This window comes from Lissotriton helveticus, chromosome 6, assembly GCF_964261635.1.
Source record: "Lissotriton helveticus chromosome 6, aLisHel1.1, whole genome shotgun sequence".
Taxonomy (NCBI): domain Eukaryota; kingdom Metazoa; phylum Chordata; class Amphibia; order Caudata; family Salamandridae; genus Lissotriton; species Lissotriton helveticus.
Window position 1 is genome coordinate 1,356,599,257 of NC_136067.1, and position 25,177 is coordinate 1,356,624,433.

The 25,177-nt window shown below is 48.3% G+C and overlaps 1 protein-coding gene across 3 annotated transcripts in view; it reads right to left on the bottom strand.

Moving 5' to 3' along the window:
- Positions 1 to 25,177, bottom strand: part of GNPAT (glyceronephosphate O-acyltransferase) — a 555,169-nt gene that overhangs the window by 222,591 nt on the left and 307,401 nt on the right. For all 3 annotated transcript variants that reach the window (XM_078649084.1, XM_078649086.1, XM_078649085.1), the window contains exons 7-9: positions 13,568 to 13,719; positions 13,342 to 13,472; positions 4,682 to 4,905 (exon numbers count right to left, since the gene is read on the bottom strand). In XM_078649084.1, the coding sequence (XP_078505210.1) occupies positions 4,682 to 4,905; positions 13,342 to 13,472; positions 13,568 to 13,719 (507 nt within the window). The remainder of the gene's footprint in view (positions 1 to 4,681; positions 4,906 to 13,341; positions 13,473 to 13,567; positions 13,720 to 25,177) is intronic.

Below are 25,177 nucleotides of genomic sequence, written 5' to 3' on the forward strand. Positions count from 1 at the left end.
GGGGCAAGACAGATGTGAATGGAGCTGACTCCCAACACAGGGATGACACAGCACTGACCTGCAGGGGAACGTGGGGCTATGACATTGGCCCTAATGGCAGCCTACCCCCATCGGCAGCCCCCTTGGCCCCGGACTATTCAAGTTCTATGCTACAGGTGTAACAAGCTTCTAGGACTTCATAGTAGGGGAAGATAGACTCTCTGAAAGTAGACGTCTCACTCTTGCGGCAGGATTTACACAACACAGTAGCATGGGTCACAGAAGCTGGAGCCCACATCTCTGATATGGAAGACCAGCTCTGCACCCTACAGACTACGATGTCTAATCTCCAAGAAACGATCCACCACCAAGACTTGCAGGCAGAAGACTCAGAAGGGTGCTCCCGCAGGAATTACTTCTGGATAGTGTGAGTCCGAGAGGGGGAAGATGGTACATCCCCACCCAGTTTGTGATGACCTGGCTATGGTCAAGGCTACCGAAAGAGGAACTGTCCACTTCTTTTGCTTAGGAACAAGCACAAAAATCCCAAGGTTAGAAGCCACCACAGCGGCTCTTCCGCACCACATGATTGCTCGCATCTTTAACTTTGCAGACTGCAACACCATCCTTTGAACCTCCCGGAAACTAGCGGTCCTAGTCTGCAACACAAATAGAGTGATGGTTTTCCCAGACTTCATGCTGGAAGTCCAACACATAGAGGCACTATTCTGGAAGTCAAGCAAAAACTACTCGGCCTCCAAATCCAATACATGTTACTCTTTCCTTTCAGATTGAAAGTTATCTACCAAAGCAAGACTTTCTTCTTTGATGCCCTGGATAGCTGGATGAGAGACATGATCTGAGGTGTACGGCAGGGCGCTCGCCCGTGTGTTGAGAAGGTCCTACAAAACAGCAAGGATGGACATAACTGCCACGGTGGTCCCGCCATACATGGCGGCACTACCATTCATCAGAAGGCCAGTCCCAGACTCACTGCTCAACCTCTGGACCCTGAAATCTCCCCACCCCCTTCCCAAAAGACATTCTTCCCCTCTAAGTGAAGCGGAAGGGGGACAAACCTCCTTCTGAAACTAAAGGCCTACATCTGAATACGCAGATTTTGAAAATGTAGCAGAGTGACTCTCCATAGCCTGTTTAACCACTCAGGTTCCTTTTACTACTGTGAGCAAATGTTTTGAGTGTTGGGGAGAGTTATGGTACACAGTAACAATGTAGTGGTATGGTCATCCAGTTAGGGACAGTTCCTAGTATATTTCCCAATGGATACTTCATGTTCTCGAGGTATGGGATGGGGGCTGAGGGTTGTGGATTCCTATCTATTGGTGCAGTTTTCTTTTCACCCTATCTGTATTCACCGGCCAACTGTCATCCTATATCGACACAGCTACACCTAGATATTGGGCGCCATTCTTCCAAAAATGCCACACAACCATGTGCCTGCCTACAAGACTGACCCACATACCTACGATGCTGGAGGCACTGTCTGACAAATTAGCTGGAAAGTTAATGGAATGCTAGATTCCATCAAGAGGAGCTGAAGGCAACCAAACATTACAAAGCAGACATATTCCTCCTCCAGGGAACACACTTAGAGGGTACAAGTTGTTCAGCCCTGGCATGCATGGGCACTCTCAAGAGTTTCATGCGGGTATATGTTAGAAGCTGCGGGGTGGCAATCCTGGTTAATAATCGACTGCAATTTAAAGGTTTGAAACGACAATCAAAGCAGATATGTGGCATTGTCAGGCCTACTTTATGGTCAGCCGTTTGCAGTGGTCAGTGTATATGCTCCCCGATACTCACAACTGACTACCTAACTAGCTAGGAGCGCTGGTGGCCCAGCTTCGACTTTGGCCCTTGGTACTTGGAGGGAACTTGAATTGGATAATGAATTGGAGACTGGATAGGTCCACTGAGTATCAAAAAAAGCGTAAGGGACCTTCACCACCGGCAAGAGTCAAGGCAGTAATGGTGTTAGAGGACAGCTCGAGGGCCTTCCACCCCCACGAAAAGGGATGCACATTATTTGGGAGTACACCGGACCTTCTCTTGACTCGACTATCTCCTTAGGCCTAAATCTGAGTTCCAAAGAATTACCCACACCCATATTCATGCCAGGGACTTATCAAACCACTTTCCAGTGGAGCTACAAATTTGACTCTGCACCTGTAGAGCCAGACCAGGGTGGTGTTTCAACGCCTGGGGGCTCCAGATAGCTGTGATTATGGCACATATTTGGATGGCCATTGAAAACTACCTCCCGAAAAACAAGGGCACTGTTGAACCATCAGAGATCTCAGGGAGGCTCATAACGCCATAGTCTGAGGGGACATTATAAGTCACACAACGTGGGCAGGGAAAAGACATACGTGCGAGATAAGTGATCTTGAGACGAATATCCTTACACTGGATGCAGAATGTGACAAATCCCAGGCTCCTGAAAAACTCAGGCACTAACTGCACAATCAGACCATCCTCAAACAGCTGCTTCAGGGAAAGCAAAGATGGCGTGAATTACCATACAAAACCACATTTAGCACTGGGGAGATGAAACAAGCAGACTCCTGCATGGACTTTGCACCAACCTGACCCAATGGATGCTCAATGTCCACATAACGGACGACGCAGGGGTTGGACGCACTGGAGAACCCACAGTACACTCATTCCCGATCTGCGACTGGTTAAGATTGAGGTTATCCCCAAGTCAGGACTCCTGCCGGAGCACTTCTTCTCCTAGCGCCCTATTTCCTTTCAAATATGCAGGTTAGGTTACAATTTGGAGTAAAGCCCTGGGAAATACATTGATGCTGCTGCTAGCCCCTTTGATTCACCCAGATCAATCTGGCTTTATGCCCCAGCAGGCCACACATCACAATATTAGACGATCCCAGAACTACTTGCCTCTCAGGAATTGCTTACTGAGTGCGCATGCACTCCTCCTGGTATATTTCTACAAGGCTTTCGATTCAGTTAGATTTGACCACTTGTTCTGCTTATTGCAAGCACTAAACTTCGAAATCCGCTTTGAATTCGACTTTGTTCATGGACTTTTGGGCCACGATAAGGGTGGGCCTTGATTTGTGCACAGAATACCCCTCTAAGGTAACGGTGTCCTGATTTTACAAGATGACGCACAGGAACCTCATACTATAGAACAGTGCCTCTCATTACAGTGAACAAGCAGTGGTTCAATGTAGATGTAGACTGCCTTTACAACTGAAAAGTTTGTGATGATGGGTACCCTCCTACTGCATTTGCTGTACGGGGATTTGCCTCCCAGAGACCTTCCACCCGCCATATCCGTTGTCTGGAGTGACGCTTACAAATCACTTGAATGGAAGGGACGCATAACAAAGGAAACTCCACTGTGGTGGGGGAGACCATGATGCCACATGTTTCAAACCTTCAGAACTTCAAACATGGGACATGATTAGCATTTCTAAGTTGGGGGATGTTTTAGCAGGCAACACGATGAAATCCTTTCAAGGCCTCCAAACAGAATTCAACCTACACTGCACACAATTTTGTAAATACTTCCAACTTCCACATGCGCTTACAGCCTAAGTAGCAGAACTTACAGAGATACCACAGTACAGTCCATTGGAGGTTAAGATACAGCTAGACACATTGAATAAACACAAAATCTCCCAGGTTGCGTCGATCACTGGTGATGAATTCACTGGACAACTTTGCTCGCCTGTGAGATCTGAGAGGGGGACTTGGGTCAACTCTCTGAGGAAGACTGGAGGGAAGCCCTGACCTCACCCTATGAATCAGCAATAGCTGGCACGTTTAAAATTACACCATGGGAATATCTCCATAGGACATACTACACAAAAGACAGGCTTACGAGAATGGGTGCATCACCTTGCAACATTGTATATGATGCATTACAGAAACTGGTGACCTTCTCCACTCAGTCTGGGGATGCAAAACGTTGAAACCGTTCTGGGAGGGGGTGCTGGGGAGTCTGGGGTGAGTGCTGGGGCACTGGACCCTACCCTGAGACCATCCATATCATGAAGGAGATAGAGACTAGCAGAGATAAGGCTGCGCTGTTATGGTTGGGGCTGGTGGTGGTGAACGGGGAAATCGCTGGGGCGTGGAATAATGTGGAACCCCTGCCCCTACTGAAAAGAAAGTTGGCACTAGATAAGTGCTTGTCTTTGGAGATCCCAATCTATAAGGCTTGTGGGGGTCCACAACAACACTACAAGATTTAGGCCGGGTGTTGTCCACAAAAACACTACAAGATCTGAGTCATGTTGTGTCGTCATAGGGGAGAATCACCTTTCACAGACCCGAAGACCCAGGTAGAGCCTTGGAGGACGAAATATGGAACTTCCTCTTTTGGGGGAGGGGGGGGGGGAGAAAGGGAGGCACTAATATACAATAAAGTTGTCTCGTCATGTGTCATGTGGGGTGGGGTGGCAAGGGAAGAACCTCAGGGAATGGCTAACTGTATTTTCTTCCCTCATGTTACTTCTGTTGCCAGATGTCTATTTTCCCTTCACAGTACCACTTGCTGGTGAATGATCATAATTAAACCAAAACAATGTTTTATAGAGAAATTGTTTAAAATGGAGTCAAATAAAGTAGAATACACTGTGGGCATTACACTTATAAAAGAAAAAGCATTAGATGGAACTGAACCATCAATGATATAATCAATATTGCTAACCAGGCCATTCAAGAAATCCTCCAAAGGACTGCACCAAAGCTTTCAGCCACAGGCTCTTCTCCACCAAATGCTCCATCTCCATGGCCGGTAAATTCTGAAGTAAAAGGGAAGCAATAAGGACCCCGGGGTTCAGAACCATGTTTTCGATCTGCTGCAGTTCCATTTTGAAGGCAACATCCCGTACAAACAGTTGCACATCTTGTGATGGTCTCTGAGGAAGATGTCTGAAAATATAGTTGAGAAACAAATTAACAGGTTAGTCATCAATGTGTTCATTTAGAATAGAAAGTAGTTAGCACATCAGAATAAATTCTAGCCTTATCTAATGTAAAGGAAATAGATCATTGGGTGTAGGTTCCTGTATCAATGGCAAATAGCCCACAAGAGGAAATCGAACTCCATGAAAAAACAAACTACTATGGGATATTGTAGGAGTGGGATAAATACAAAGTTTAGACCCCCCTCCACACCTCACAGCAATCACAATGCCCACATTTACTGCATCAGAAATGGTGTTAAAACCATAATTTCATGAGGCAATATGTCCCTTTGTTAAGACACCTCCTAATGCATTCAAATGTCCGGAAAAAAAAACAATTTAGTAGATGTGCCCACCCAATAACAGAGTTTTAGATCAATAATAAGTTAAAGGGTTTTATAGTTCATAGGTAAAGCAGTACAGAATCAATGTCATGAAGGCTGACTGAATAAGGCAATACAGAGAAACGCAAAATCAGAAAATATTGTCTGAAGTGGACAACAAAATTGGGACTGTAACAGACAGCATCCCTGATAGAACAGGAAAGTCTTTGCGCTCTCTCTAAAATTCTAGTGTCTTTATACATACTTTTCGCATATTACATTACAGAACCTGCAGAACCACTGTGGTGTTAGGAAATGTATTGTTTCATCAGCAAATCACACCATATTATGCAGGGCCCTGCACTCCAAACTACCCTGGTTTTGTGGAATATAGCTGGTTTGAAGAGCAAGATCTCTATAGGGGAATGGTCTGCCTGGGTGGAGAAATTTGATATACTGGTCTTTCAAGAGACATGGGCAGTTGAGCTGGTCTATTTACCAGGTTTTCTTAATTTTTATAAAGCAGCAGTTAAAGGGGCAAAGGGTAGACCTATGGGCGGCCTGTGTATTTGGGTCAGGCAAACCATTAATGCAGCCCCATGGAATTAGCCATAGACAACCCGGACCTTTTTGCCTTAAAGCTGCCTTTTTCCGGTGGCCCTGACATACTCATTATTAATGTTTATAATAGAGGCCTGCCTGGTGGGCGTGGTACCGTTACCTTTCAAAACCTTGACAGCTTTTTGGATTCAGTTAATCCGGGTATAAACATAATAATAGCAGGGGACCTAAATTGTTCTTTTGAACCACTGAACGTCGATGGGGATACTTTTCTGACAGAACTAGACGCCCAGTGGAACATCCCCCCCCACGACCTTTCTCCCATTAAGAAATGGACAGAATCGGCCTTACTATGGTTGGGCCTCTGCCTAGAACATGGTTTTAGGGCAGCAAATGGGCGGTCTGTCTCTGACAAAATGGGCAGGGACACTTTTGACAATGGCTTGCGTAAAAACAGAATAGATTATGTCCTTATCAATGCTGAGTGTTGGTCAACTTTAAGGGATATGGAGATTGTGGATCGCCCTGAGAGCGACCACAACCCCCTTGTAGCTACCTTTCAGCTAAGTGGAGTTCTGCACTGTAAAGAAAATACGGAGATAGTCATGGCTGATGCCCTTTTAACAAATGACCAACGTAGGGTGCGCTGGGCAAAGGTTGCTATTGACCCGGGGGCACTATATGCGATCAAAATCAAAGTAACTAGGGCCCTGGAAACCTTGCGCTCTTTTCCAACACAGGCAGACATAAACTTGAGGATAACACAACTTCAGGTAGACCTGTTCTCCAGCTAAAAATGCACTTTTCTAAATCTGGTAACCCCAAGGGGAAAAGGGGCAAACCCAAGTCCAAAAACTGGTACAACAAACAGTGTAGGGAGAAATATGGTTTACTAGCTGCAGCCATCAAAGCAAAGAACATGGATGTTATTAGATCTGCCAGGCGGAGCTACTCCAAAGCCAAAAACCAGGCCAAGCAAGAGTGGGACAATGACCACTGGCAGGACCTCCTAGATGCCAGTAAACAAAAAAAACTGACCAAGTTCTGGCACATTGTGAAATGGGGAATTTCTCAAAACTCGCAGGCACCCGCAAACCACGTCCCTATAGATAGATGGGTCGAGCACTTTGAGTCCCAATTTTCAGGGTTAAACCTGAATGAGGCAGTCATTCCCCTTATCACCCAAGATACGGCCAGTATGCACGATCTAGTTTTCGAAAGTAGAGAAGTTGAGGAGGCCCTGAGTAAGATCCCTAGCGGAAAGGCCCCGGGTATTGATTGCATTCTGGCAGACCTCTTCAAAGATGATCTAGACAACTGGGTACCCTAAATCACTTATTTGGCTAATGCCATATCTAAGGGGGCGGTTGTCCCAGAATCATGGAGAGGCGCCGAGATAATACCAATATATAAGAAGGGGGACCGCTCAAACCCGGGTAACTATCGCCCTATCAGCTTGATAGACACAATCCAAAAAATCATTGCTAGGATGGTCCTGGCTCGAATATTTTTTTTTTATTTTTTTTTATTTTATGTAGTTTCTAGAGCGCGCAGCTACCCCCGAAGGGGTGTCCCGGCGCTAAAATCCTGAGCCTCCAAGGGAAAGTAGGGAGTAAAGAGCAGGAGAAGCAGTAGAGTGACTCAAAGTCCGGAGAAGAGCCAGGTTTTGAGTTTGGCTCGGAAGATGGATTCAGAGGGACAGAATCTCAGCTCGATTGGTAGGGAGTTCCACAATTTGGCAGCAATGACACTGAGCCCTCTGCCACCCGTTCTAGATAATCTAAAACGGGGCGAGATCAGGAGGCGAAGGTCATTGGATCTCAGGGATCTGGTGGAGCGGGATATCGAGACCCGTTTTTTCAGGTAGTTAGGTCCGCGGTCGTTGACGGCTCGATAGGTGAGGGTGAGGACCTTGAACTGGATGCGGCTAGCCACTGGAATACAGAGTTGGATGGAGTTGGAGGAAATTTTATCACCCCTCCAGGCTGGTTTCAGATCATGCACCAGCACCATCGAACAGGTCCTTAGGTTCAAACTTTTCTACTGGAAAATTGTCAGCCTTGGCGGCGGTACCCTGTTCGCCGCCTTCGTTGACCTTAGGTCAGCATTTGACCTTGTCCCTAGGGCCAAATTGGGGGGGGGGTCCTAGATAGTATGGGGATGCCCCCGGAACTTCTTAATAGTGTAAAAAGACTCCACGAGGCAAATTTCGCTCAAGTGCGATGGGGCAAACAAGGGCAGGTCACAAGCAGATTTCCAGTGTCAAGGGGTGTTAGGCAAGGGTGCGTCCTTGCGCCAACCCTGTTTCTGTTATACATCAACAGGGTGGTACAGTATTTTTCAAACTTCTTGACGGACGCCCCCTCCCTGGGTGGGACTAAATATCCGCTATTAATGTTTGCGGATGATACGCTTTTATTGTCTCAGACGCAGAAGGGCCTGCAGGCCGCCCTAAATAAGTTTGATGAATTTTGTAATGACCACAATTTACAGGTTAATGTCTCAAAGACCAAGTTTATGGTTTTAAACAGGGGTAGACCCGATGTGGGTCACGTAACTATGAAAAACACAAAATTAGATCAGACTAACGTAATGACATACTTGGGTATCATACTAGAGAATAAAATGAGTTGGAAGTCGCAAATTGACACTCTAACTCTTAAGTTTGCCCAACTCACAGGCTGCCTGATAAAAGAACAGAGAACGTCCCAGACCAAAAGGATCGGCTCAGCCATGAAAATATACAACTCCAGGATAGGTTCAGCGATCCTGTACGGAGCGGACCTATGGGGTTATGCTGACCTTTCCTCCTTGGTTAAGGCCCAAAACAAATTTCTAAGAAATCTTATAGGTCTCCCCGGTTCCAGCACCACGAAACCGTTATTAATGGACCTTGGGTGCCACGCCATAGATGACATTGCCCGCTTTGAACCACTAGCTCTATGGAGGAGGTTATGGTCTACCCCAGAACTGGCTATGTGTGCAAAGGCAGTGTTGGATGTACGTTCCATATTAAGTTCGGGAAATCTTCCATGGTTTAGGCAGATCAGACTGTTCTTGGAGGCTATGGGCTTGGAAAATTTGTGGTCTGACCCTGTTAACAACCCCTTTCCACCTAAAAAGCTATTTAAACAGCAGTACTGGACCATGATTACCCAGAAACAATTCAGCCAGACTTCGGCCACCTCACTGTCTGGGATGTTTCTGGAATTAAAAAATGACCCTCTACTAGAAGAATATTGGGACACTATTACTAGATCCAGTGATAGGAAACTATTCCATCAGTTTAGGGTTGGCTGTCTACCCATCCGTTCATTCACCAAAAAATGGCAGGGACAGGTTGGTGATTCTTGTAGATGGTGTAAGGATCGCAGGGAATCTATAGGCCACATATTTTTTGAGTGTCCGGCCTATGTGGCCCCACGGGTGAAATGGTTAAAATCGATTTGTCGGAACCTGGGCACAAGGGTGGGATCCGAAGCCTTAAGGGTCCTAAGATATGATACTAGCGAACCTATTGCTATCGCCGTAGCAAAATCTCTAGGATGGGTATGGGTTATTAGGGCCAGGCCGGAATCAGTGTAGCATTCTTTTTAAAGTTTTAAAGTTTTATCTTGCACTAAGTGTGCATTGTATTTTAATGATGTTTTATTATTGTTTACTCTAAATGCCAAGTGTCTTTTTTTTAACTTATGAACATTGTATTTTAACCATATTTATGAATTACTGTTTGTTTTCCCTGTGGCTGTACTTACAGTACAAACTGTCTTTTATGATGAATTGAATCGAAATAAAGACATTTGAAATTGAAAATTGAAACTAATGATTTTCCTCATGTTGCTTCACCAACTATTGAATCCAGACAAAGTGGTTCCTCTAACTTGCAGTCGTTACCTGAAGATTGTTTAATTCCTCAGAGGTTTAGTTATTATTATTTAACCCGTTAAGTGCTGCGCACGTTCAGCGGACGTCGCGTGCACTACCTCGGTAGTGCTGCGCACGTCCGCTGAACGTCGCAGCCCCGCCAGCGCAATAGAAGGTTCCGCACCAGCGCGGAACGTTCAGCGCAGTGGAGAGGTTAATGTAATTTCACAGTTCAATATATTGTTTTTATTTATGTATTTGTTTATATTTTACATTCTGTGATTTGTATTATGTTACTTATCAATTGCAATGTTACAACATGTTTTTCCTTTCTGTCAAAACAAAGGGGGGGATGTTGTAATGACAAGTTGTTCTTGTTTCTTTAAGAACAACTTGTCTTCCCCGTGCGCCTGTCCTCGAGCGCTCTTTCTGTTCAATGTCCACTCCACATTCTGGCGTTCTCGTCTGATCTGCTGAAACTGTTTACTTTGGCAGTTACGACGAGAGCACCAGAATGAGGGGTTGTGGGTTGTTTCTTCTCCCACACATTTTACTTAAATAATTATATAAATAAACACTTTAAAAGGTGCAGTGATTTCCGGATCTTCATTTTAACAAGTGCATAAACAGAAGTATGGGAACTATCCATGAACTTGCGTGCAATGATTATGCAGTCAGTGATCGTGGGGAAGGGTCAATGGTATAGATGGTGAAGTTCGACATGGGTTGGGAGTTACTTGTTGATGGCCTTCGCAATCACTTTGGCTGGGTAGGGGAGCAGGGAGATGGGTTAGAAGTTGCTCAGTTGATTTGAGTCGGCTGTGGGCTTCTTGAGGAGGGTGTAGATTTCTTCTAGTCTCCTTTCATCAGGGAAAGTGGCGGGTGTGATGGAGGTGTTGATGATGTGTGTTGGACAGGCCACGTGTAAGGCTTGCTCCCTCCCCGCACGACCAGGCCCGAGCCCCGCTCCTCAGGCGTTACACGCAACAACAACCCGTTTCCCGTCTCCTATAGGGCCCCTGCCCCTGAACATCTCCACATCGTGGGCCCGATTCCCTACCGGCCCTCTCGCCCGGCCTGGGCGCCATCTTGGACACGGCACCACGAGGCCGCGTGGCCTCCGATCAACCCTAACCCTGGGCCTGGCCAGGCCCCGACATCCCGGCACCACCATCCACCCAGGAGGTGAGCGGACTACTTGGCAGGTCAATGGGAGAAAGAGGTGTCGATGGCTCTCCCCCGCCAGGTGCCGATCGCCCCCAGCTCCCCCGGGCGCTGGCTCCACCCCCCTGCTGGGTGTCTGGACTCCCTCATCCCGGACCTCCCGACCTCCCAGTGCGAGGGTCCGGACATCAAAGGGCGCCAGACCTATAACTGGCGCAGCTCCAGAGCAGGAAGGCAGTTGTATCCTGGAGTCGAGAGACGCAGTAAAGAACTCATCCTTGACGGACTACTGGCGCTGCCGTAGCCCTGCCTTGCGAACTACCGACCTGCCTGCTGGCGCTGCCGCGGCTCTCTGCACCCATCTTCATCGGGACCTGCTGGCTCCGCCGCGGACCGTCACTACCTTCAACCATCCCGGGACCTGCTGGCTCCGCCGCGGCCCGATCATCTAGAACGCCGAGCTCGAGGATTGTGAGCTAATTCATCTACCACCACATCCCCCAGAGTGGTAACGAGACTGTCCCGCTACCCCCTTACCCAACCAAGAGACTAGAATAGAGGGGACCCCGGAGTCCAGACCTCCTTGTACCACCTCACCGTACTTAAAGAATTGCTTATAAAGTAAAGTTGAACCTTATCCTTGTGTGGTGTACGTCAGTGGGGGGGAAGTTATTTGTCTGTACGATTGCTGGAGACGGATCTCCCCGGAGACCTCTCCCCTTATCCTCGGCCGACCCTCCCGGTCCGTCTAACAATGTGGGTCAGAATGATGCTGATTGGTGATGTTCCCAGGTTATTGATATAATGGGCATATGGGTCTGTTGTGAATGGTCCACATGATTGGGTACATTAAAAAGACACTCCAGAAGTCAGCTGCAAGCTCCCTTATATTACCTCTCAATGAGAATAACTGTCACCATGAGGCTTCAAGTGACTCCATGAATAAAAGTCTATACTGGTCCCAAGCATCCTTTAGATTCACTGGTAAACCAATTGCACACATTTACATGTCATTAGATAGCAGGAACCTTGGTGAGAAGGCTTGTTTTTGCTTAAGCTCTCTGGCAGAGACCCTCATCCTTTCAGTTGGAGCCATTTCAAGGTCGGCATTAAGGGAGAGGAGTTTGTTAACATAAAATATGGGACTGTTTTCGTAAAACTAAAAAAAATGTATTTCCCAAAATGAACACAGATAGTACATGTTGTAATTATAGAAACAAGATATGTGTATTATTTTAGGCTATAAAATACATTCATATTTGACTGAAGGTGTGTTAATATCTGTTCATGTATATTCCTAACTTCCATTTATATGGTATTGGAGCATACCCTTTATATACTCTTAAAGTGTACTATATATCTTTAATATGTGGCTGAGAAACCATACAAATAAAAAAAAAATCTTTTTTTTACTGGGGGCGCCAACAAAGATTGTCACACAGGAAGCCACCAATGCTAAAGCAGGTCTTGGGTGTGAGTTGATCGTCTAGTCCTGTATTATTAGCCCCATTTACACTGCATTCCAGTTCTGGCAGTTTTGAGTGGTCCACTTTCAAGCTGGACTATAAGTAGCACAATGTACAGTGTAATGGTCTTGAATGGGGTAGCTGGTATAACATAGCACAAAAGACTGCATCGGAATGCTGGTAGGATAGCTTGCAAAGATGTTACTAACATACCCTAATGCAAGGGTGGCAGAGGCACTGAGGGGGACAACCAGAGCCACAAATGCAGAGGATATACAAAGAAATATTCATTATTCCACCTTGCTGATCCATCCTAAAATGACATGCCAAGAGCTGTGCTAAGTTTGTACAGCTTCCCACACTGAACTAATAACTTCTGGCATAGCATTGGGTCATGGTATCTGTAGGAGGGCAATCCTCCTCACAAACCATTCTTCTCACACACAGACAGTCGTAGTTTAATGACGTCCAGAAAGTATGGGGTCACATCTAAAATGCATATGTATTTGATTACTTGAAAGAGACTATGCCATGCTTTAACAAAGGTGCGCTGTGACTCTATGCAGCGTACGGGCACAACTTATGCTATGTAGTGGGCAGAAGTCAGGCCTGTCCTACCAGCCTTCTATGGTATTCTTGAAATACAGTTCGCTGGAGAGAGCTACATACCATCTCATCTGAATCCAGTTAAGGGCCTTATGCACCTCAGCTGCATTACCATAAATTAAGATGCATAACTGTTGCAGCTTAGCTACAATGGCCCCAAATGGAAACAAGATCCCATGTTAACACTGAAAGGGCCCAGACCTACACTAGTTCCGTGTTGGATTTGAGTTTTGTTAAATGTTTAGCACCTTAATTGCTGTGGGGTGGCATCAGTGGAAGAAGAGCACCTCCATCAGGCTTGAATATTAAACTCCGCTCATATCCGTGAGGATGGCAGGAAATTCATAATCCCTTTGGATCTTATACTTCTGAGGCTCTGGTGCATGCCACCACCCATCCCGTAACACATTCTCCTACCTGGGAACCAAATTATAATGAAAGCGGTTGATCTTCCCCGTCGACAATGTTCTCAGTGAAACAGGCTGGCCAAAGTACACGTGTATGCTGCCGAAATTTTCACGGAGGATTTTTCTGGCCTTCAGTAGCCCCTACAAGGAGCAGGAAAAATAGCAGTCAAAACACAATATAAACACATACACAAAATAACCATAGATAGGTCTAAAACAGAGAGACATTAACATACAGACGTTGTTTCCTTTGGCTTTGGCACACCCAGGAGCTCGTGTGCATAGAGGGATTCTTCCAATATCCTCTCGTAACTGATGCTGATTGGCACAAGGTAAGTGTCGAATACTTCTCCCTTAAAAAATGGCTCCATTATCACATTCAGAAGTCCTGGTAACAAAAACAGACACAGGTGTGTTCAAGATCTAAAGTGGGCAATTTTTAAAAACATCAGGTTTTTCACCACTGAAACAAATCTTTAGAACATTCCAGCGAAGCCCCAAGTGAACTTCTAAATTGGATCCTAGTCATCATTTTAGGTACCGAAATACAGTAACAATGACAAATGTCCTATGACTAACTCTGACAGGCTGTTAATGTTGAAGGGTTAAATTTGGGCTGCGAGAACCACCGTCACCAATAATTTCCTCACTGTGGAAATCAGGGTAATCCTATTAGGTGCCTGCAGACATAAGGGGAGGGAACAGGTTGCTCCAGCTACGAAGGTTGGAATCTCGCCACATAATCGAGAACCAAACCAAACGAGCATTTGCAATGCAATAGGTCTCGCATTAGGAAAGTTTGAGCTATTGGTATTGTAAATGACACATTTTGTATTTACGTGTCGGTTTTGAAAATAGCGAAATTAATAGCTTTGTCATTTACAATGCCAATAGTTTTAACTTTTGCAAATATGACACCTATAGCATTTGTAATGCAATATGTGTTGTATTTATGTGACTTAGATGTATTGTTATTACAAATAAAAATGGCTTATTTTTTTAAATAATTCATACTTAAATAAAAGTTACTGTAATTTATAATGGCAATAGCTTTTGTAAATAACTTTTGTGAAGATTATGTTCATTGTATTTTATTGTGACGAAAAACCAAGAACAGAAGTGAAATATTTACATCTTTTTGTGACATTTGTAATAAAGCTTGAAACATTGAGAGAACATAATTGAACCAGTTGTTGTTGAATGGTTGCACAGATTGATGCTGTGGTAGCGCTGAGTGATGTTGTGGTGGCGACGAGTGATGCTGTGGCATACAGTGATGCTGTGGTAGCGCATAGTGATGTTGTGGTGCCCTTGAGTGATGCTGTGGTGGTGCTGAGTGATGCTATGGTGTTTCGATAGAGTGAGTGCGATAGATAGATAGAGGGCGGGCGATAGATAGATAGATAGAGTGAGGGTGATCGATAGATAGATAGATAGAGTGAGGGCGATCGATAGATAGATAGAGTGATGGCGATAGATAGAGTGAGTGCAATAGATAGACAGATAGAGTGAGGGCCATAGATAGATAGACAGATAGATAAAGTGCATCTATGTTGCATTGAGTAGAGTGTAAGTATGAGGTGTGTAATTATATGGCACGGAGTGGTAATATGGGGAGTGTATGTTGTATTCAGTACAGTGTAATTTTGTGGCATGTAATTATGTGGTACTGAGTGGTATTTGGAGTGTATGCTGCATTGAGTGCAGTGTAATTATGTAGCATATAATTATATGGCACTGAGTGGTATTGTTTGGAGTGTATGGTGCATTGAGTGCAGTGTAATTATGTAGCATATAATTATGTGGCACTGAGTGTATGTTGCATTGAGTGCTGTGTAATTATGTGGCGTGTAATTATGTGACACTGAGTGGGATTTGGAGTGTATGTTGCATTGAGTGCAGTGTAATTATGTGGCGTGTAATTATGTGGCACTGAGTGGTACTTGGAGTGTATGTTGCATTGAGTGCAGTGTAATTATGTGGCGTGTAATTATGTGGCACTAAGTGGTATTTGGAGTGCATGTTGCATTGATTGCAGTGTAATTATGTGGCGTGAAATTATGTGGCACTGAGTGGTATTTGGAGTGTATGTGGCATTGAGTGCAGTGTAATTATGTGGCGTGTAATTATGTGGCACTGAGTGGTATTTGGAGTGTATGTTGCATTGAGTGCTGTGTAATTATGTGGCGTGTAATTATGTGGCACTGAGTGGTATTTGGAGTGTATGTTGCATTGAGTGCAGTGTAATTATGTGGAGTGTAATTATGTGGCACTGAGTGGTATTAGGAGTGTATGTTGCATTGATTGCAGTGTAATTATGTGGAGTGCAATTATGTGGCACTGAGTAGTATTTGGAGTGTATGTTGCATTGAGTGCAGTGTAAATATGTGGCACTGAGTGGTATTTGGAATGTATGTTCCAGTGCAGAGTGTGAGGGTGCAGAGTGTGAGGGTGCAGAGTGTGAGGGTGCGCAGAGTGTGCGCAGAGTGTGAGGGTGCGCAGAGTGTGAGGGTGCGCAGAGTGTGAGGGTGTGCAGAGTGTGAGGGTGCAGTGTGTGCAGTGTGTGAGGGTGCAGTGTGTGTGAGGGTGCAGAGTGTGCAGTGTGTGTGAGGGTGCAGGGTGTGTGAGGGTGCGGTGTGTGCAGTGTGTGTAAGTGTGCAGTGTGTGTAAGGGTGCAGTGTGTGTGAGGGTGCAGTGTGTGTGAGGGTGCAGTGTGTGTGAGGGTGCAGTGTGTGTGAGAGTGCAGTGTGTGTGAGGGTGCAGTGTGTGTGAGGGTGCAGTGTGTGCGAGGGTGCAGTGTGTGTAGTGTGTGTGAGGGTGCAGTGTGGGCAGTGTGTGAGGGTGCAGTGTGTGTGAGGGTGCAGTGTGTGTGGGTGCAGTGTGTGTGAGGGTGCAGTGTGTGCAGAGTGTGTGAGGGTGCAGTGTGTGCAGTGTGTGTGAGGGTGCAGTGTGTGTGAGGGTGCAGTGCGTGTGAGGGTACAGTGTGTACAGTGTGTGTGAGGGTGCAGTGTGTGTGTGTGTGTGTGTGAAGTGCCCACTATGAACTGAATGTATGCAAGCACAGGTGTACAGGATCTGGTAGTCCACAAGGCATGGCTCTTTGTCACAGAGAGGTCACTAGCCTAGGTAGGGGTCAGGCCAGTTTGCCAACAATTAATCATGCTTGGGCCCTAGAGAGCACACACGCCTGAACTGGAGAGTCGCGATTCAGCACATGAAGGATGATTTTCAAGGGGGATGACTGTTCTTGTGTGGGCTAGACCTCCTGAAGTGCAAAGTGCTTTAGAAACTCAGAAGCCTCCTACCCTCTGAACACCTGCGAGTTCTAGGAAACATGTATTTTTCAGTGCAGAGTGTGAGGGTGCAGAGTGTGGGGGTGTGCAGAGTGTGAGGGTGCGCAGAGTGTGAGGGTGCGCAGAGTGTGTGAGGGTGCAGTGTGTGTGAGGGTGCAGTGTGTGCAGTGTGTGAGGGTGCAGTGTGTGTGAGGGTGCAGTGTGTGCAGTGTGTGTGAGGGTACAGGGTGTGTGAGGGTGCGGTGTGTGCAGTGTGTGTAAGGGTGCAGTGTGTGTGAGGGTGCAGTGTGTGTGAGAGTGCAGTGTGTGTGAGAGTGCAGTGTGTGTGAGGGTGCAGTGTGTGTGAGGGTGCAGTGTGTGTAAGGGTGCAGTGTGTGAGGGTGCAGTGTGTGCGAGGGTGCAGTGTGTGTAGTGTGTGTGAGGGTGCAGTGTGGGCAGTGTGTGAGGGTGCAGTGTGTGTGGGTGCGCAGTGTGTGTGGGTGCAGTGTGTGCAGTGTGTGTGAGGGTGCAGTGTGTGCAGAGTGTGTGAGTGTGCAGTGTGTGTGAGGGTGTAGTGTGTGCAGTGTGTGTGAGGGTGCAGTGCGTGCAGTGTGTGTGAGGGTGCAGTGTGTACAGTGTGTGTGAGGGTGCAGTGTGTGTGTGTGTGTGAAGTGCCCACTATGAACTGAATGTATGCAAGCACAGGTGTACAGGATCTGGTAGTCCACAAGGCATGGCTCTTTGTCACAGAGAGGTCACTAGCCTAGGTAGGGGTCAGGCCAGTTTGCCAACAATTAATCATGCTTGGGCCCTAGAGAGCACACACGCCTGAACTGGAGAGTCGCGATTCAGCACATGAAGGATGATTTTCAAGGGGGATGACTGTTCTTGTGTGGGCTAGACCTCCTGAAGTGCAAAGTGCTTTAGAAACTCAGAAGCCTCCTACCCTCTGAACACCTGCGAGTTCTAGGAAACATGTATTTTTCAGTGCAGAGTGTGAAGGTGCAGAGTGTGAGGGTGCGCAGAGTGTGAGGGTGCGCAGAGTGTGAGGGTGCAGTGTGTGTGAGGGTGCAGTGTGTGCAGTGTGTGAGGGTGCAGTGTGTGTGAGGGTGCAGTGTGTGCAGTGTGTGTGAGGGTACAGGGTGTGTGAGGGTGCGGTGTGTGCAGTGTGTGTAAGGGTGCAGTGTGTGTGAGGGTGCAGTGTGTGTGAGAGTGCAGTGTGTGTGAGAGTGCAGTGTGTGTGAGGGTGCAGTGTGTGTGAGGGTGCAGTGTGTGTAAGGGTGCAGTGTGTGTAAGGGTGCAGTGTGTGCGAGGGTGCAGTGTGTGCGAGGGTGCAGTGTGTGTAGTGTGTGTGAGGGTGCAGTGTGGGCAGTGTGTGAGGGTGCAGTGTGTGTGGGTGCGCAGTGTGTGTGGGTGCAGTGTGTGCAGTGTGTGTGAGGGTGTAGTGTGTGCAGTGTGTGTGAGGGTGCAGTGCGTGCAGTGTGTGTGAGGGTGCAGTGTGTACAGTGTGTGTGAGGGTGCAGTGTGTGTGTGTGTGTGAAGTGCCCACTATGAACTGAATGTATGCAAGCACAGGTGTACAGGATCTGGTAGTCCACAAGGCATGGCTCTTTGTCACAGAGAGGTCACTAGCCTAGGTAGGGGTCAGGCCAGTTTGCCAACAATGAATCATGCTTGGGCCCTGAGCACACACGCCTGAACTGGAGAGTTGCGATTCAGCACATGAAGGATGATTTTCAAGGGGGATGACTGTTCTTGTGTGGGCTAGACCTCCTGAAGTGCAAAGTGCTTTAGAAACTCAGAAGCCTCCTACCCTCTGAACACCTGCGAGTTCTAGGAAACATGTGTATTTTTCAGTGCAGAGTGTGAGGGTGCAGAGTGTGGGGGTGTGCAGAGTGTGAGGGTGTGCAGTGTGTGAGGGTGTGCAGTGTGTGAGGGTGCGCAGAGTGTGAGGGTGCGCAGTGTGTGAGGGTGCGCAGTGTGTGAGGGTGCGCAGTGTGTGAGGGTGCGCAGTGTGTGAGGGTGCGCAGAGTGTGAGGGTGCGCAGAGTGTGAGGGTGCGCAGAGTGTGAGGGTGCGCAGAGTGTGAGGGTGCGCAGAGTGTGAGGGTGTGCAGAGTGTGAGGGTGTGCAGAGTGTGAGGGTGTGCAGAGTGTGAGGGTGTGCAGAGTGTGAGGGTGTGCAGAGTGTGAGGGTGTGCAGTGTGTGAGGGTGTGCAGAGTGTGAGGGTGTGCAGTGTGTGAGGGTGCAGTGTGTGTGAGGGTGCAGTGGGTGCAGTGTGTGTGAGGGTGCAGTGTGTGCAGTGTGTGGGTTACAATACCATATTTGTTTACAGGCACATAACCGAGCACCTAAACAGGTACAGTCTGGATCTGAAGTGCTAAGAACCATGCTTCGTGCCATTGCCCAGAATCCTCTAAAGTCTTGAAACAAGCTTTTCACATACCTGGATTTTACCTCTAACCACAAACAGAAACAACCCCGTTAGAAGTTATGGCTGTAATCCACCTTTTCTTCCGCAAAACCATCTCTCAGAGGGAACGCTTGAATAAGTCAATTGTGAAGAGTCTCTCATTAGAATCGAAAAATCTTCATTGACCGTCTGTTGTATCTCTCTGGTCTTTCATCAACAGAACTGTTACTTTAAGAAACTATAGTATGTGGAAACGACCGCCTTACAAAACACATCATTGAATGTATAAAGATTCTACCAATCAGGTGAGCTTGGTTTCTCTCCTAGAACTGGATTGTAGCAGATGTCAAGAAAAACAGAGGGGAGCAAACCCAACAGCAGTGGCCCACAGTCAGTGCTTGATATATGTGCCGGTCTTTGACTGTGGTGGGCAACGTCACTCATTTTTTGGGGCCGAGACTTATTTTTAATCGTCTGATTTTGACCTGGGTAAGGGAGACAGAGAGAACGAGACAGAAGAGGGACGAAGAAGAAGGATGAGGCGATTAAAAAATAGCGGCAAATGGAAAAAGCAAGGACGCAAAAAAATCAACAAGAGTGAGATAAAGAAAGTGAAGTGTAGGGTGTGGAAGAAAAAGCAATGCTGAGGAATCAAAATCAGACAACCCTGGTGCTCAGAAGCCTCCAGCCCTTGGCAGCGTGGAGCCGCTGCACACAGTAATGATCATGCCACCGGCACTCTTTTAACACATCTTTCATCCCTGCTGCAGGGTAAACTGCAGCAAGTATTCCCTGATGAAACAAACATTGACAAAGGCAATATGTCTGGATTTAATGAGCTGGCGCAAGAGAACCTACACCACTCATCAGGGCTGCTGTGAATTGGAGAGGTTACATCTCACCCTTCCAGTGACTGTTCCAGGCGAAACCACAACGGCCAAGGTCATTTCACTGAGGGGGCTGGGTGGGTTAGTGCACCTACTGCAGAGGAGTGTGTGTGTGTGAGTGTCTAACCTATATAAGTTTCATGTCACAGACGTCTCTCTTGATACACGTACACTTCTGAGGATGAAAAACGAGTGCCACTGAGTTGCTATCTTAATGTACGTTTATTACGGCGCTTAGAGGTCTGTCTTCTTCTTGCATGTTGCAGTGCTAAGGGAAACAATTATTTCAAGGACTGGCTGCACCTCACTGTGGGACTGGAAGCATTAAAATCGAACTGCATTTCCTTAGGGAACTGGAACAGAAACAGAAAGCAGCCCGGGCTGAGCGAGAGGGCGGGTCTGCCCGCGCATGCGCGCTCCGGCCCCAGCGCCAAAGCGGAGTGCGGAGTGCGGCATCTGAAGTCCCGGGTCCCAGGAGGGGGCCCGGGTGAAGACCAGCGCTGCGGAGGAGACACGGAACACGCCGAAAGAGCCCGGTGAGTGGTGAGACACGGAACACGCCGAAAGAGCCCGGTGAGTGGTGGGGAGTGGGGGGGGTGTACGCGCATGTGTCTGTGTGTGTTCGAGTGTGTCTGTGCGTGTGTCTGTGTGTGCGTGCGTCTGTTGGGGGGGTGCGTGTGTGTATGCAGTGTGTGTATGCAGCGTGTGTGTGCCTGTGTATGTGCGCATGCGTGAGTGTGCCTGTGTGAGTGTGTTTGCGCATGGGAATGAGGCACGAGAGGGGCACGGCGCCGTGCACGCCCACGAGATCAAATCTGCGCTCGTGCACCCTCTCGTATCTACATTCCCAAATACGGGCCACAATAGGTCTTTCGCTGACGCTCGACCTAAAAACCAGGTGGCCTTAATGCTGGGGAGGAGCTAGCAGTCCATTTATGATTTTCCTTTGAACTGATTTTCCTTAATACTCTAAGGTGTATATAACAATGTGCTTATACATTTCTGTGTGTATGCCCATTCAGGGTTAAATTGCTTTGTTGATTATGATACATTCTGTGCATTACTGATTGTATTTGCCCATCCAGGGCGCAATGATGACAGTGATTTCAACTGGACTTACACCACTTAGAAATGTGGTTTGTAATGCATATATGATGTCCTTTCTTTATTTTGTTGATCGGATGTATTTAAACACTGCCTGATGGTGGCGCCGGCCTCTTATTGAGAAAGGCGGTTGCCGAAACGCCCCTTACCCCTTGGCTAGCCTTCAGTTCGGACTTCCGCAATGGCTGCCGCCAAGGCCAAGAAGGACCGGTCCATCCGGGACCTCCTCCTCAAATCAGCCGGGAACGCTTCTGGCTCTACTTCGACAAGAAAGCAGTGACGGCCCGGACACAGCGGTCACCAGGGAGTTCCTGGAGGCGCTGTTCGCCTCTCAGAGGGAGGATATCCTGGCCATCAAAAGTGATATGCAGGCTGACTTACGGGAGGTACGCAGAGACGTCGATGCCGTGGGGGAGCGGGTGGCCTCCCAGGAAGATTCGGCAACTGCCAGAGACGAGGAGGTAGCAGTACTCCAACAAGATGTCTTACGGCTCCGTGACCAACACTTGGACCTCCAGGCGCACGCCGAAGACCTGGAGAACAGGTCAGTAAGGAATAACGTGAGGGAGGAGCCAACGTCGTACCCGGATGGCCGCTTGAGACCGCAGCTCCGAAACTGCCATCCCCTTAGATCCACCATCCTGTCGAAAATCCTGCCCCTGGAGATCAGTGACCGCGAGTAAGGAGACCGCGGTGCCGTCTGTAGGAACCCCGGCTTTCCGACACCACCAGAGACCGGGGATACAGACTCCACCAGATTGGGCCTGTCTGCAGTGCTCCTGCCGGGGACTTGAATAATTGGACTGCGGCCACAGCGGGAGGCGGATCATAATCACCGCACATCCCGCTATTGAACCCCTGTGGCAGCGCGTATAAAGTATCCGGAGCGGGGGAGGAAATCCCCCCCCCCCTGCACCCGCTCCTCGCCTGGGCCAAGTGGAGCAGAGAAGCTAGTGACGCCGGCGCCAACTGTGGGTCACCGCGCCGATCCGGCGGGCCTGAGCTTTGAGGAACCACCTGTGGAGTGGGGGTGAATGGCTCTCGCTTCCCCCCACCCTTGAGGTGCAGCAGTGAAGTGGTGCGGCTGGGACCAGGAGCAGGGGCCTATTTTACCGGTGCAGTTCTGCCTGCTTTCCAGCAGCCATATAGACAGCATTGGGGGAGCTAGGAGCTAACAGCAGTGCCTGAATGGAGTTGGGACTCTCCAGGGCCAATCCATTGAAGCAAAGTGAGGCTGCAGCACCACACATGCATAGGGGCAGCGGATCCGGACCCCAGGCGAAGGCTCACGCCTTACTATTAGATTACTATTCTGGCAAACGGACACCGGCCCTGCATGGGGGCTATGTCCCCCCCCCCTCCTCCCCCTCCCCATTGGTCTTCATTGGTTGTATGAGCCATAGTTTGCTGGCGGGTGGGTTGTCAGTGGTTGCTGAGAATCAGCGTTCGCTCGTACGGCGCAAGGTGACCGGGGATACCCACATCACAAACAGCTATTGACTTTTGGCGAGCTGCTGGTGCCTGCCGCAAGCTACCCGCCCCCGCTGGACTGCCTAACAGGCGGAGGGCCCCCCGGTGTGCACTGGCCCTGCGATCTTGGTAGCGAAGACCCTCGTCCCAAGCGCCACCTGTGTATCCAGTGACCCAGCAGACAAATGGCGAGCAAATCAGATACATATAAGAACCAGCCCAGGATGACCAAGGGAATGAGACAGGTCCAATCTAACAAATTGGACCGCTATACACTGCCCAAAGGCTCGCCGACAGATCCCCGACACGCCCTGCAGGTGGGAGGAGGCTTCGCGGGCCCCACTTCGGAATTGACCCTGCAGGATGTTATGGCTGCCATTGACGGGGTCAAGTCATCTCTAGAGAACAAAATGGAGTCTCTGGAACATAAACTGGACACTGTATCCATAAAGGTGAACCTCATACGAGCAGATCTTACCAAGGTGAATGAAAAAGTAAAATCTCTAGACATCAAGACGGCCAGTCTGACGGACAACGTGTCACAGCTTCAGCAGGAAGTACGTGACCTCAAATCTTTCTGCGAGATGGCCAAACGCAAGTTAGACGACTACGAAGGGAGATCTAGACGCAATAACGTCCGCATCCTGGGAGTGTCTGAAAAATCGGAAGGACCGGCCTCTGACCTGTTCGTGGAAAAACTCATCTTATCACACCTCAAGCCCATCAAGCTCTTCACCATAGAACGTGCGCACAGGGTCCCAGGTGGGCGACCTAAGCCTGGGGCACCTCCGCGCCCACTGATAGCACGGGTCTTAAACTTTAGAGACCGGGACGCTGTCCAACAGTCTGCCCGGAGTGGTCCCCCCCTAAGCTATGAGAATGCCACCCTCTCTTTCTTTCCTGATTTCACGCAACTGGTGCAGAGACAACGCAGGAACTTCGCCGCCGTCAAGAAGCAGCTCAGAGACAAGGGACTTAAATATGCCATGTTGTTCCCAGCGCGTCTGCGTGTGGAGGCTCAAGGGAGAGCGTGGTTCTTCGGCAACCCTGAAGTGGCTTCTGACTGGCTGGATAGTCGTACCACCAGAGGCTTTGGAGGACGTGACCTTGGCGAAGATCAGGCGACACAAGAACAAGAATGAGAACCGGCGACTACACTTGCGGACAGTATGAACGTTGTCAGGTACGATTGGACATGCACTCTCGCCATACTATTGCAATTTAACAAGACTTCCTATGATCTTCAGGGGACTATTGGTTTGTGTGGAAGCGGATTTGGGGATGGAGGGATGGAGTGATGGCTTCCCTCCTCTTTACTACTTTTAGTTATTTACTAGTTACAGTATTTAGGGCGACAGTCACTCTACCAGTTTGTGATGGGCGGACCCAGAGAGCAGGGGTGCAGGGAGAGGGGGGAGTTGGGAGGGGTGTGTAATTTTTTTTTAAAGGTTGTATTGTTTACAGAATCGACTTTTTCGACATCAACAAAGAGGAAAGCAGTGCTAGAGCAACTTCTAAAGAGGAATAACGATGAGCGGTAAACAAGATTTAGGTGTTCGAGTTCTCAGTTGGAATGTAAATGGACTGGGAGATAAGGTTAAACGGGGTATGGTCAGCCAATTCATTCGGAGGCACTCCCCGGATGTAATCCTATTACAGGAAACGCACCTAATCGGAAACAATGTATGACCTTGCATAGGGGAGGGTATAAGCTAGTGGCACACGCTGCTTCACCTCTGAGTCACGAGGGGTGGGCATTCTGATTAAGAACTCATTCCCCTTCATGATACAGGCCATATGGTCAGATATAAGGGGTAGAAGGGGTAGAAATATTGGGATCTCGGGCCAGTGGGAAGGGAAGACAGCTACATTCAGTGGGAAGGGAAGACAGCTACATTCATCTCAGTCTACGTCCCGCCTGGTGTGCAGTCAGACACTTTCAAAGACCTAGGCACGATCTTTTTATCATTCCCGCTGGGCCTTCTGATAATGGGTGGAGACTTTAACGCAGTGATGTCCGGAGCACTAGATAGATATCCGCCACGTGACACTAGACCCGCTCAGAGATGGCTACCAGACTTTCTAGAAACTGTGGGGCTAGTAGACGGATGGCCGACGCACAACCCAGAAAGGGGACAATATACCCATGTCTCAGGCGCACATCGCAGCCTGTCACGCATAGATTATATCATTGTCCCAACGGCACAGGCTCATGCCATCCGCGAGGTTCATCATATGGGGCGGGGCATCTCAGATCACTCCCCTGTGTGGCTTAGAATAGTATTGGAGCACACGAGCATGGGCAGAGTAGCCCCCATTAACACATGGTATTTGAAAGACCCAATCACCCGTAAGAACATCGCCAATGCCACTGATAATTATTTCCAGGAAAATTGGGGTATAGTCGATTCCGCCCAGACCCTGTGGGAGGCATACAAAACAGTCATCCGGGGAGAAACACTCTCCCTGATCGCGGGGAAGAAGAAGGAAAGACAGGCGGAACTTGGAAGAACTACTGAAATCAGAAGAAGAGCTAGCTCGAACAGTGACCCCCGAGAACATTCACACCCTGCAGTTGAATTCAATAGCATAGCGAGAGACAGAGCCGGGGCGCAGAGTAGAGAGATCCAAGGCACAGTATACGAGCATGGGGATAAGGAGGGAAAACTGATAGCATGGCTGGCCAGAAGAGAGTGGTTGTC